The 13,713-nt window shown below is 41.4% G+C and overlaps 5 protein-coding genes across 5 annotated transcripts; 2 read left to right on the top strand and 3 right to left on the bottom strand.

The window, feature by feature from the left end:
* Positions 1-4: 4 nt before the first annotated feature.
* LOC6611323 (mRNA cap guanine-N7 methyltransferase) lies at positions 5-1,743 on the bottom strand. Its single transcript, XM_002035834.2, has 2 exons — positions 468-1,743; positions 5-410 (listed from the first exon to the last, which is right to left on the bottom strand). Exons 1-2 carry the CDS (start codon positions 1,666-1,668, stop codon positions 328-330), a joined length of 1,284 nt encoding a protein of 427 aa, XP_002035870.1. The 5' UTR covers positions 1,669-1,743; the 3' UTR covers positions 5-327.
* A 228-nt stretch (positions 1,744-1,971) lies between these two features.
* LOC6611322 (probable tRNA(His) guanylyltransferase) lies at positions 1,972-3,184 on the top strand. The gene is made up of 2 exons (XM_002035833.2): positions 1,972-2,236; positions 2,293-3,184. Exons 1-2 carry the CDS (start codon positions 2,011-2,013, stop codon positions 3,006-3,008), a joined length of 942 nt encoding a protein of 313 aa, XP_002035869.2. The 5' UTR covers positions 1,972-2,010; the 3' UTR covers positions 3,009-3,184.
* On the bottom strand, positions 3,130-3,850 carry LOC6611321 (protein Dr1). The gene has a single exon (XM_002035832.2). The coding sequence runs from the start codon at positions 3,750-3,752 to the stop codon at positions 3,201-3,203; it is 552 nt and encodes a 183-aa protein (XP_002035868.1). The 5' UTR covers positions 3,753-3,850; the 3' UTR covers positions 3,130-3,200.
* A 448-nt stretch (positions 3,851-4,298) lies between these two features.
* On the top strand, positions 4,299-5,062 carry LOC6611320 (ankyrin repeat domain-containing protein 49). The gene is made up of 2 exons (XM_002035831.2): positions 4,299-4,453; positions 4,503-5,062. The coding sequence occupies exons 1-2, from the start codon at positions 4,318-4,320 to the stop codon at positions 5,012-5,014; spliced, it is 648 nt and encodes a 215-aa protein (XP_002035867.1). The 5' UTR covers positions 4,299-4,317; the 3' UTR covers positions 5,015-5,062.
* LOC6611319 (dynactin subunit 5) lies at positions 5,043-5,972 on the bottom strand. Its single transcript, XM_002035830.2, has 3 exons — positions 5,833-5,972; positions 5,446-5,745; positions 5,043-5,375 (listed from the first exon to the last, which is right to left on the bottom strand). The coding sequence occupies exons 1-3, from the start codon at positions 5,878-5,880 to the stop codon at positions 5,154-5,156; spliced, it is 570 nt and encodes a 189-aa protein (XP_002035866.1). The 5' UTR covers positions 5,881-5,972; the 3' UTR covers positions 5,043-5,153.
* Between the last annotated feature and the right edge of the window lie 7,741 nt (positions 5,973-13,713).

Genomic DNA, 13,713 nt, shown 5'->3' with positions numbered 1-13,713 from the left:
CATATTTCTAAATCAAATACTTTTATTAGCACTCTCTTTAAAAAATGTAGTATGTAAAAGCCTTAAGATTGATCTTGACATTCTCGATTTACATTCAAATTTCGTAGCTTGGTTGGTGGCTTTTGTCCTTTACGTACATTTGGACAATAAAGTTTGAATTGAAACCTATGAACACAAACAAACATCCCCTTAGCTTTACGAAATGTAACCTATGAGCTAATCTTTTCTGAAATTAATAATCTGTTCATGATTTCGAGTGTAAACTTTAAAAGTGCTAAGCCACGGGTACAAAATAATAGTCTATAACGTGAATGTTTTTGGCAATAATCAGTCGTCAAATTCAAACAATGGTTTGCCATTGGTGTCCCAGGTGTTTTTGCATTTCTTGAAGGCACAAACCAAATAAAGAGCTGAAATAAATAACCACTGAGCAATGGAATTCAGAAGTTGATGCGAACTAAACTCACTTGCCGCCTCCCATTCGGATTTCGAGAGGGTTCCCACCGTCCTGTTACGCTGTGCTCCCTGGAAGTTCACCACATGGGCGAACTGTTCATCATTCTCGCAGCGCTGCGCTTGCACCGACTCCAAGCCGGACATGCGCTGCAGAAGATGTCGACCGTGGTACAGATTTTCCTTGTAGTAATCCGCAAAAGTGGAGCGCTTCATTAGCTGCAGACCGTATTTTCTGCCCAGCTTGACCAGCGTGGGAAAATGCACTAGGAACTCGGGGCAATCGACGACGCCCTCCAAGTGAAACTGATACTTGGCTCCGAAAAGGGGCAACGGATCCGTTTCGCAGTCAAATTCAATGCTGTACACATCGTTACCGAAACGTCGGGCATCCGGACCGGCTGCCCTAAGCCTGCGTATAATTTCGTAGGCATCCGGCATTGTGGCTATGAAGAAGCCACCGGGTTTCAGACACTCGGCTGCATTCCGCATCATGCAATCCGCCTGCGCCATTGACTCGAAGCAATAGTGAAAGGCAAACTGACAGGACACGAGATTCAGCTGAAGCGAAGGATCCTTATACCGCTCCCGCAGGCGCACCAATGTGGAGTCGCAGGCAAAAAACTCCGCGGTGAACTTATTGGCAAACTTCGACTTCTCCGATCGCTGCAGGATGTCCTGATACCGCCGCTGGCACTGCTCCACCGACACCTCTGCGATGTCCGTGCAGATGAGGTGGGAGATGGCAGCCTTCTCCCATTTGAGGAGGTCACCGCCCTTGCCGCAGCACATGTCCAGAACTCTGAGAGCATCACCCATGCGTTTGTTCTGCTTGATCTTCGACATGTACTCGTTGATCAGCTGGCTCTTGATCCAGTTGTTAAAGTTCCTCATGAAGAAGATCTTTGACTTCTGGCGATCCTTGCGGCCCCCCTCCTTCAGCTCGTTGTAGTGGTGTGCCACCACATGTGTATTGGCCGCTCCGCTGGCAGCCTCCGTTTCCGGCTCCTCCTGATCATCTGCTCCACTTCCATTGCCCTTCCCGCCAGGCTCATCGTAGTACTCCCGCGGTGATTTACTGACATGCGGCTCCTGATTTCCCGAAGACGTGGTCTCCGCTTGGCCCTCACTCTCCTCGTCGTCCGACAGGCTGACCGCCTTGTGCGCGCGGGCGAATTGCTCGTCTGCCGCATTTTGTTCGTAATTAAGGCTCATAGCTTCTATTAATTTTCTGTTTTGCGGGATGAAGAACTCATTGTCTATCGAAGTTATCGGGTCAGCTAGGAATGAGTGGACGAGTGTTATCGGCACTCGATGTTATTTCGCGCGGAAAGTATTCAGATTATAAATATAGATTTTAGATTTTAATTTATTTTTCCTGTTAATTCATTTTTGTAAACCAATATTCTCAAAGCTACTTTTTAGCTACTTTCAAGATTAAAGCTAAACAGATTTTAAAAGTACCATCACTAGACAAGCACTAGTTAACAGCGCTGTTAATGGAAAAGAGCAATCAGCTGTTGACAACTCATGCCTTTCTTAACATCAACATTTTAAATGCGTTTGCTTGGAACTTTGAATAAATTTGGTAAATTATTGAATTATTCCCTTGCCCGGAATTTCCCAAAACGCAGCATGGCCTGCAGCAGATTCGAGTACGTTAAGTCCTTTGAGCAGGACGACAGCATACTGCCCAATGTGTGGATAGTCATACGAATAGACGGCAAAAAGTTCCACAAGTTCTCCAAGACACACGATTTTGAAAAGCCCAACGATGAAAATGGTAAGAAAAATCACACATCATAGTTCTCACACTATCACACTAAATATTCGCTTTAGCTCTCAATGTGATGAATGCTGCTGCCACGGCGGTGATGCAGGAGTTTCGGGACATTGTCCTCGCCTACGGTCAAAGTGATGAGTACTCCTTTGTTTTTCGCAAAGAGACGGCAACCTTCAAGCGACGATCCGCCAAACTGCTCACCTACGTCACCAGTTTGTTCTCCTCAAGCTATGTGATGCAATGGTCCAAGTGGATGAATCTGCCATTGGCCTATGCCCCCTGTTTCGATGGTCGCGTTGTTCTGTATCCTTCGGAGCAGAATCTAAAGGACTATCTCAGCTGGCGACAGGCCGATGTGCACGTGAACAACCTGTACAACACCGCCTTTTGGAAACTCGTTTTGGAAAAAGGCCTGACGAACCAGGAAGCCGAGGCGAAACTCCGTGGAACTTTTTCGGCGGACAAAAATGAGCTGCTCTTCCAGGAATTCGGGATAAATTACAACAATCTGCCAGCAATGTACAGAAAGGGAACGATTCTGCTTAGAAAGCGAGTGATATTGGGTGAAAAGAGCAGGCAGGCCGTGGTGCCGCTGCACGAGGATCTGATATCTTCGCAGTTCTGGAAAGAACACACCGAAATATTGGGAAAATATGTGCCTGGCACCTACAACGCACCACAAACACTGCCCCGATTGGTGGAGATGCAACTAAATGGCAAGGAACTGGACGACGAGGCGGAGGAGCCACAAAATCTGGCCGGTACCAGCTGATAAAATAACAAATAGTCTAGATTTTTATGATTAAAATTCCCGTCTGGAGAATGAGGATGCGGTGCCCAGGCTGCTGTAGTTAAGGACAAGCGGATGATCCGTAATGAAGAGTAGCTAATAGTTGAAAGTTCAACTTATGGCATATATTTTAAGATTAAATCTACACTAAGCTCATAGAAAGACTATTTCCTACTAGTAGTCGTCGTCGTCATCGTCGTCGTCATCCTCACTTGGCTTGCTGGCAACGGAGCCGTCGGCCAGCGGTGGTCGCTGCACCATGGCCGCCGCCTGCATGCTCATCCACTGTTGCTGCTCCTCGCGCGCCTGCTCCTCGCGTGCCTTGGCGAACAGCTCTTGCTGCTGGCGCAGCAGCTCCTCCTCCGGAATGCCCAGGTTCTCCAGGCGCGTGCTCTGGCGCCTTCGCTTGGCTGCCACCTCCTTGCAGTCGTGCAGAACGGCCTCCGCCTCTTGTTTGTAGTCGTGGAAGCCCAGGCGTTCCAACGCCTCCAGGACGTGTTCCGCGTTGATCGTCTTCTTGTTGCGCATGTTGCACACCTCGTTGGCCTCCGAACTGATCAGATGAATGAACTCCGAGCAGCAGTTGAGTATCAGCTCGCGACTCTCGTTGGCCACCCGCACCGTGGGCACCAGCTCCTTGATGATCTTGTTGATGCTGGCCCGTGGCAGGGTCAGCTCGTCGTCCTCGGCGCTGGGCGGCAGGAGTTCTTCCTGCGGATTCGACATGGCGTCCTGATTTCAAGGAACAAACAAACAAACAAAGTTGGGAGCAGATGTTTTTCTTCGATTTAATAGTAGTATATTGTGTTAGGGTGACCGTTTGTTGTTAACAGAAAAATGGGATAGAAAACTATTGTTTTTGTAAATACATGAAATTATTAACTGATTTAATTCAACTATATATAGGAATAGACGTAGTTAAAATTATATATTTCATTTATGTATTCAAAACAAATTTAATAATTTAATAATCTTTAGCTTATTAAGTTGATTTCGATGAATATAATAATAATAATAGTTTATTATTTTCAAGTGGCAGACTTTAATAAAAAAAAGAATAATTTTATTATTATTATTATCAATATTTATATAAATAATTTACTTTTTATTTGAAAAACCAAATGTACTGTTATTCTTTAAAACTCCCCTCTTCGTTTAGTATATTTTTAAATGTGCTTTAGTATTTTCTTAAAAGTTTACTTAAGCGGCAGAGCAACGGTCACTCTGAGAAATAGAAAACAAAAATTTAAGCTGTTTAAATTCCGGCTAATTATCATAATATTACCACAAAATGGGAGATTACGATTCCGATGATGAAAAATCCCAGGTGGAGAAGCTGCGCCACGCCAAAGTGCCGCGCGGAATGTTCGTGAGCGGCTGGGACGACGATGCCGACGAACTGATCGAGGAGGACAAGAACCCACAGAGTAAGTTGAATACATTTTATCGAAATAGTTGTATTAAACGTTATCATAGGCAGCATTGAACGCATGATTCTGTGGGCGGTGAACGAGAACCGCATCAGCGAGGTGCGGGAAATCCTGAAACTGGACGCGGACACCGTGAACGCCAAGGATAACGACGGATACACGCCGCTGCACCGAGCTGCCTATAATAACTTTGTGGATATGGCCAAGTTGCTGCTGCAGTACCGTGCCAATCCCAACGCCCGCACCGAACTGGGATGGACGCCATTGCACTCCGCCTGCAAGTGGAACAACGCGGATTGCGCCCACTTGCTGCTGCAGTTTGGCGCCGAAGTAAATGCGGAATCGGACGGCAAGCAGACGCCGCTTCACATAACCGCCACTGTCTCCAATTGTCGTAATACGGCCACGGTCCTTCTGCTGGACCGAAACATCCTGCCGCGCAAGGAGAACAACTCTGAGGAATTGGCCTCGGTGATCGCCCGACGTACCGGCATGAGTTTTCCCATTTTCGAGTCCGGCGAGGAAGCCTACGACTGCGAAACGGGACTGATAGATTAACCACTTAATAGTCAAACTATGTGCATACTTATAGAATAACTAATATAATGTTTATTTCATAAATAATGCTTTCTGTCGGGCTGGTGCCGTGGTTACTCGATGAATTGGTAGACACCTGGTGGATTAATATCTATGATTTTCAGCTGGCTGGCGCTGGAGCCCTCACGAAATGCTCGTAGAATGACTTAGTGTAGTTGATCATCTCGTCCTGCATGGCGGCGGGCACAAAGTACGGATTGCCTTGGCCACCCTCGATGGTTCCCCTCGCGGTATAACGCATGTAGCTGGACACGGTAGTTTCTGGCGGCAGGACAGCACCATCCTCAATCACACAACAGTCCTTCAAAACACAGCGACGGCCCTGAAAGATGGTAAAAGTATAAGGATTAGCACACGTGAATAAAAAGGTATAACAATAAGTAATAGCTTACGATAATGGCATTCTTGCCGATGTACACATAGGATCCAATGGTGCCCGCCGAGACGACGGCCCCTTCGCCCACGAAAACATGTTCACCGACGTGCATGGGAAAGAAGGCGATTCCCTTGCTGAATTGTTTGTACGGCGGTCGGATGACGGAGTTCTTGCCAATCACACAATATCTTCCCGTCCGGACATTGGCCAGATCGCCGCGAATGATGGCGCCGCTCTGTACGATCACCTTGCCGTTCAAAATGATGTTTTGGGATCCACAGAGCACCGTGTGGCGACTAACTTTGTTCCCCGAAGCCTGTAAACAATCAGTTTTTGGTCATGATGAGGTCATCTCTTACTGCTTAAATGGAATCCCAAAGCGGGAGTCAGTGCAAACACTTGCCGTCTCCACGTATTCATCCTTGCTGTAGTAGGTATCCGGAATTTCCATAATTAATCGGCAGTTTTATGAACAATATTTAAGTAAATAAAATGGAAAAACTGCACTTGCGAAAATGTTTTGACCAGCTGATGAGTGGGGTCGTCGTGTAGAGTTGGTAAAATACCAAATGTAACGCGTTAAGTCAAGACCTAAACCACATTAGTTTGGCGCCAAATTTGAATTGAAATTCGTTGCATTCTACTGATTTTCCATTGAAGAGCTATGAATTATATCTAATTATTAATTAGACACACGCAAAGTTTTACAAATTACAAACCGCCTTGGCGGGTGCATAGAAAACCCAGGTGTTTAACCCACTTTGACCCTGAACTTTTAGCCATAATGCTGCAATCACGATGCACATCTAGACAGCTGCTCTTCAGGCGCAAATCTGCTGGCAGAACGAAAAGAATGTGCATAATGGGACTCAGACAGCTGCTGGTGGCTAAAAGCGCAGTAAGCTCAACCGCCACCCATTGACGCACCGACCTTCCAAAACTTTAAACTTCCCGTTCCAATTAATGCTCCTTAATAATCGCGAGACCCAGCCCATTGGCTTAACCTTCGTGGGGCACGCTCGAATGCCTCAAGCGGGGGGGCGGCAGCTCTGGCTAATCATGGCAGCATTTTAATTTGTTTATGTTTTTATTGCTATTTTCTTCGTTTGGCTCTTCGCCTTTTGCAGAAGTAAGCAAAGTATGCATTTGTGGGTTTTTCCATATATGATTTAACTATGCTTAAAGAATTTCAATTCAACACTAAAAATGTGTATGTAAGATTGAAGGTATTTATGATAATTAATAATTCTAGTTTGTAAATAATTATGATTCTTATACCCGAAAAAGGATGAAATTTTGCGTTTGCATTCCCACTAGGTGAGTAACGGGTATCTGATAGTCTCGACTATAGCATACTCTCTTGTAATTTTTTATCATTTTGTATACATTATTTAGCAGATTTTAGGAAAATATTAACTAAATATGGAGAAATAGTTACAAAATGTTTGTTAGCGTAGATATCTTTTGTTATATTACGACTTTTAAGAACAACTGCCTTTCATAGGTACAATGAATTTCCCCCCCCACTTGACCTTCTTAGTTTGAACTATCTGAACTTTGCCATTATTGCTTTTCTATGCCAATTACTGCAAACAATTGTGCCAGTCTATTGAAGCTTTGAAGAATCCGCCAAAAAGCAAAGAACAGAAATCGTTTAACCTTCGGCGAGAAAAACCGCATCGGAATCTATTAATCTGTTTGGTGTTTGCACTTTTGAACTTAAGGTTAATAAACTTGAACTTGAATAATGTTTGGAAATTAATTGAGTTGTGCACACAAACAACTCTTCAATCGGTTGATCAAACAAATTATTCCAATTTGTTTCATTTCGGATTTAAAAATGGTGTCTATTGTTAAGTGTGATTTTCAGCAAGGCGAAACCGAGATGAATCGATTATTAATTAAGTGTTTGATTAAATATACAAAGCAGCTTTAATCATTTCTAAACGATAAAGTGATTTAAGATATAGGGAGATTCGAAATTCGAAATCAACGTACGTATTTTTGTAACCTCAAGGTAATTTATCTGTAATATTTGTAACTTTCCCTGCCAGCAATTAGAAGTCCATGGCCGCGAAGGTCTTGACTTCGTAGAACGTGTAGTCAAGTGTTTGCGTTACACTAGTCCAACAGCGATCGAATAAGCTCTTCTGCAACATTTCGACCTTGGGCAGCCACGAAGGAGGGCCGCGAGCTATGTATGTATGTAAATATTTACAATAGCTAACTCATCCGCGACCTTGATAATTGGTTTCTGTTGTATCAAGTGGCTGTTGTTGGGAAAACTTATTATTAAATGGCCAGCTAATCAAGATCAAGAAACACGCACTCTGCCCTTCCCACCGCCCCACAAAAAAAAAAAAAAAAACAATCGCTCACGATCGCATTGATCTTAATGCTCTATGGCCATAAAATTTTTGAATTGTTTTCTCCGAGACAAAACCGGCGGCACTAGATCGCATAATTATTGAATGGAAATTGCGCTGAAACTAAAACAATGCCAGTGCTATCCAGTTAGAGTCATGTCATGTTTAATTGAATAATTGCAAATGGTTTACATATATATACTCAGACATACATATATGTGATTTGGCCAAGAACAGGCGAGTTGTAATAATGCCAATAATGAAGGTGAAACGACAAATGAAATTAATTGGAATTAGCAAAATTGAGAAAATATTTGTTGCATTCAATGCGCTCGAGAATGTTACATAATATTTTCACTTTTTGCCCCCGGTTGACCGACAAAAAAAAAAAAGAAAAAAATTAAATCCCGCAAGTGAAACGAGTTTTTTGTTCAAGTATTTTGTTTCAATCGATAACATACATCTATTGACAATTCGCAGATAATTGCCTATGTTGGTGTGTATGCTGCACATGTGTAGTTGCATATATTCACTAATGTTCAAATTGACAGAACAAAGGTGACTATCGGATTCTCGGAATGTGAGTAATTCAAGGATCTTTTGCGTATGCACTTTTCTGGCCATAAATGGTTAGCCAAGAAAATTCTCTTAATTATTGATGTAACTAACATAGTAACTAAACACAGCGAATTTCCAAAAGTTAAATTATTTATATACTGTCCCATTTTACGTTAAAGTATTTTAAAGTTTCCTTCTTTAGAGAGTCATATAGATATTTTATTGAAATTATAATTGCATAGCTAGTAGTTAAGTTTCATTTCTCAGAACGACAACTTTCGTGTAAAAATTTTCAATTTTTAGAAAATGTATTGCGTGATATATTATGGTTCTACCTTAGAACCCCATTAAACATATGCATTGGAGTGCTGGGCGACCAAGCACTTTTTGGTTTCGACTAATTACAGTCATTACAATTCCATGTGGTGACCAAATGGCTTCCTCATGTCAAGATCCCAACGCGAAACGAGTAGCTCGCGATTAGCTGCAAAGTTTTGAGAGCTCAGTTCAAAAGCCGAGTTCAAGAACTAACTAACGATTGTCTGACAATGACAGTAGCTCAACGGTTTGCGAGGGAGGGGGTTTCCATAACTCTGCTGGAGTTGGAGTTGCCAATGCTTGAGCTCAGCGCGACCAAACAAATAGCAATGAGAAATTGTGTGAATCGAGCAAATGAATGCGCTTTTGATGTGGCGAATATTTATAATACAAATTATGGGTACGTATATAACCAATTTCCCATCCACAGCCCCCTATGGGATACGCTTGGATGGGCGTGGCATGCTGCAATTTGTTGCTGTGCCCCCAAAAGCGACCTCAGATTGCCCAAGTTGTGCTAATTAAAACATTAACTCTGCCCCGAGGCTGAATTCGCATTAAATAACGATTGCCCGTGCTTTTGTTGCTGTTTTTTTTTTACTTCTTATTTGCCAAAATCGATCATAATCAAATTTCAAGTGGCCCCCGTTCGGTACACGAAAAAATCAAAACCAGTAGAGAGTTAACTGTCAAAAAACCAACGCACGACAACGCCAGAAACAACATTGCTGACAACAGCAGCTACAGTGTGGAACATAGTTGTAAATCACACTGTTGAACCAAGACAGCTGACCAGGTGTTGAGAATTTAAGTGATATTTAAAGAGGCTTGATTGATCAGTGAAAAACAGTGTTTTGACAAGGAAGTCTTTCCATTAATCCTTTTATCCTTTTTTACAATTTTTTTATGTCATAATGCATTTCTCGTAGCTTATTTGCCTTACGTTATTGCATTGTTCCAATTTTGATTGCTCTATTGGACTTCGCTTACTCTTTTTTTCTTTTTGCATGCGGGCGCTAATAGTTTTGAACCTGACGAGAGACCTAAAAAATAAGCCAAAATCAATTTTCAGCTTTGTATGCCATGGGCAAGGCTAACCTCGAGCCACGAGCTGCGATTTAGATTCAGTCTCGTATTTGGATCGGGCTGGATTTCGGGTATTAAACATGTATAATTTGATTCAATTTGGTTTCTTGTTGTGACTCGGCTTGTTTCCACTTCCTTTTCGCCTTTCAGCGGGCCCGATAAAATATGATAGCTGATCGGTATCGGTATCGGTTTATAAGCCCTCCAACCCACTTAGCTGAGAAACAGGTGATTAAGTCTCTTGTGTCTGTCAGTTGATTGAACTTTAAAGGTTTTCCAGCGACTCAGTGTCACATTCGTTTGGTTTCTCGCTGGGTGGCCCACTGTTTGGTGTCTGATTGACAATGATTGACAATCAAACTCCAGTTTGTCCATATAACCGCAGTGTATGAGCATATATTTCCATATAGGTAGCGTGCTCAATGGCTGGGCTTATTATTGTATCCAAGGCTTCCGTGCGAAGTGTGCCTCGGAAGTTATTAGTGGGTGGAAGTAATTAAATTCGATTTTAACCATTCGATAACAACGAGAGTGGCGGTCAATGGTGGCTATGTAATTATTTTGTGGGGGTTCTGTGAACTAGTGGCAAGGGTATCGCACCGAGGTCAATCAGTAAGGGAAAATCAAAGCGATAAAGAAAACGACTTGGCGTTACTTCTTACAACTAACTACATTTTAAACTAAATGCTTACGAGATATTTTTAAGAATTTATATATGTAAGGAAATTTCATTTATATTTAAAGTGTCCTCATTTGTTTTCATAAGTTCTTGTTTAAACAATTTATCTTTACCAATGACTACAAGAGAATTTCTGATTGATTGTAGTTCTAAACATTGATTTCATTTATTTCAAAATTGCCATTAGGCTTACTGAATTCTTTCACATTGCCACCTCGTCAAGGTCGCACCTGTGGCGCCCAAGCACCTTTTAAGTGCCCCTTTCCATCAAATGCCACAATTAGCCTCCAGAACCACCCAAGTCGTGTGTGTGTGCCGCCGCCTGTCACATCATCAACGCGCTCGTCAAAAAAACAAGCCACCGCACAAAATTGTATTAAAAATTAATTAAACAAAAAGCTGAGACTAATGTGAAAAACAATATAAAACACATTTGGCGCTTGCACTTGACCTTCCTCATTGCGAGCACTCGGACCAAAAAAAAAATGAAATATATAAAATGTGGGAATTCGGGGGCTGAAAAGGCGGCATGCATGCCGCATGCCACGTAATTCGTTAGCCACTGTTTTTGCTGGAATTTCTGAGTTTGAACTTCATGAATTTAATTTGTGCGTAACGTATATTTCGTTTGTTTATAGTTTTTCGGGCTGAAATCAAGGCGGCTGAATCGACTGAATTCAATTTCGGCGACTGTCGGCCGGCTTACATGGCGTATGCGCAACTTGATTAATTTATTACGCGGCGCATGTCTGAGTGCGTATGTAATTGTAATTGACATTCAAGTTGATTACTTCCTTATTTGGTTTTAAGTAAATTTTAGTGACGCATAGTTCGTTTAACATGGGCAAGCCTTTTGGAGCGTGAAATGCGATTATAGCAAAGAATAAACATATTTACTTTATCACTCAATTGATTATAATACAAAATACAGAAAATCTTAAGCACATGCAGTTTGCAACATATTAATAATCGTAGCTTATTCACAAGCCCTGCAAATCCAGTAAGTAATTATAATTTTTAAAAGCAATCTGCTTATTTGCAAGCACTGGGTCTTCCATTAAATCCATTATAATTATACTACAATTACCATTCCATCGGCAGACAACAATCTCCCATCGCAGCACATTTAATGCACTATCATCCTCGGCTCTGAACGGCAAAATCGAGCGACCTTGAACTTGAGGCGATTGCCAAGTAACTCCGAGAGCATCAGCGCACTCGACGGCAAATCGCTTTATTTCCATTATAATTTTCCATTACACTGACCTTTCCCTTTTTTTCGGGTACGAACCGCGGGATATTTTGTATCTGCCGCTGACAGCTGGCAGTTGAGTTATGAATGCTTTTAGTGGAGGTTCGCCGAAACTGAGTCAGTCGACCAGTTCCAAAATCGGCAATAACAGAAACAATGTCCAACCGAAAGTGACCGCCGCGTGGTTTGCATTCCTGATATGGGACACGTACTGTGTCCGTCGTTTTTTGTGCTCTACTTCGTCGGCGATTCTTTGGCACCAGGGACCAACGACCGTCCTCGGTCTGGGCATTCCAACTCCGTAGGCATCGCGACACATCCGGATTTTGCATCTTTTTATTTTCATTTAAGTCTTAAACGGTAGCCGCATTATGCGTAGCTCAGAAGTTATCTTCCCTTGTCGAGTGATTAATTTTAATTTTTATATTTCGCCTTTATTGCTGAATAATTTTTATTAACTGCTTGCAATCGAAAAATCAGTGCGAACAAGAATTTTTGGTGTTCGAAAAAGGGCATTTCATGTTGGCCATTCCCGTGTGGCCTGCAGTCGATGACCGCTTTGATTTGACCTTGCCGCGTGAATTTTCGTTAATTTCAACTTTGTGGTCACCGCTTTGCAGCACTGGTCCGGGATGCTGTTGATTATGTTTTTCAGACTTTTCTGGTTTTTATCGCCCATCAAGGTGATGGGTTTGCATATAAATGCCGCTAGAACAAAAGACTTTGGCGACGAACTTGAGGTGACTAAACATGTGTCCGAATTCATTGTGAAAACAGTTAAAAGAATTGGTTTGCCCGCAGATATTTATTTTAATGGGAATGAATCATTGGACTGCGTAGCGGAAGTGTATTCGTTGCTAGGGAATCGATTGGAAAGAAATACGTGCGTTAAATGACTTAAAAAATATAGTTTCTATCAATAAACTAAAATTTAACCACAGTTTAAAAAACCTTTTTTAAAACATTTTAAACATGAAGTAAATATTTCAGTACTTTAGATACTTCCTTTATAAATTGCATGCTGTAAAAATAGTTATACGACTTTAGTAGTTTTTAACCAGCTTCAATCAACACATTTTTGTTCAAACACGGAATAATACTTTTTTAGATCCGAAGACTAAGTACATCGGCTAAACTCTAGGGAGCCTGACGTATAATGAATTACTGATTTTACAGCAATATTTACATTTTTGTTTATGTATGTTTTTATGGCTAATTTTGCACATCATAAAAGATTCACTACCAAAGCAAAGACAACAAAGTCTAGCATACTGCGGCTGAAAAGTGGCTTTGGCGTCGACCAGCCAAATTTGCAACTGTCGAGATCCACGAGTCGGATGGATTGACTGGACATAAACAGAGATCACGGAGGCTAACTTGGTGATTTGGCTTGGCTTTGGTGCGTGCCACGGTAGTCGCTAGTAAAAATTCAATTAGCAAATTAAATATTAATTACCAGACGGGTCTCTATGCTAATTCAATTAGCAATAGTAGCAGCTTGTCGACTGCAAATAACTAAATAAAGGAAAAAGTATTGCGGGTATTTAAGTTGGAATGCTGCGAAGATGGAGTTTTTGAGCATTTGTTTTAATATTATCCAATATTTGCCACCTATTTTTTGCTGACATAATTTTTTAAATGGTAGAATGTTGTATAAAAGGTGTTAATTGCAATTGTCAATATAAATAATTTGAAATTTTGAAATTATAAATTTTATACCTAAAATTATTTGTCTATACAAATAAATTTTTCATTTATTTATGAGATTTTATTGAGTTTTTTTTTTGTTTACTAGCTTATAAATAAATATATTTTTTTTAATGTCAAGCATTGCATTATAAATTAATATTCTAAGTGGGCTTTAATTCATATTAACCAAATTAAAATGTCAGATGATGAAATTACATTTGAAGGTTTTATTTTGGTTCCTTTTTTGTGACAATGCAAGTTCTAATATTTTCTGAGCACAGCTGTTTATACTAATATTATTTCTCCTCGTGACAGGTGCCTTGCTATTCTCGCCCG

This window comes from Drosophila sechellia, chromosome 2L, assembly GCF_004382195.2.
Source record: "Drosophila sechellia strain sech25 chromosome 2L, ASM438219v1, whole genome shotgun sequence".
Classification (NCBI taxonomy): domain Eukaryota; kingdom Metazoa; phylum Arthropoda; class Insecta; order Diptera; family Drosophilidae; genus Drosophila; species Drosophila sechellia.
This window is presented reverse-complemented; position numbering and strand designations above follow the sequence as displayed.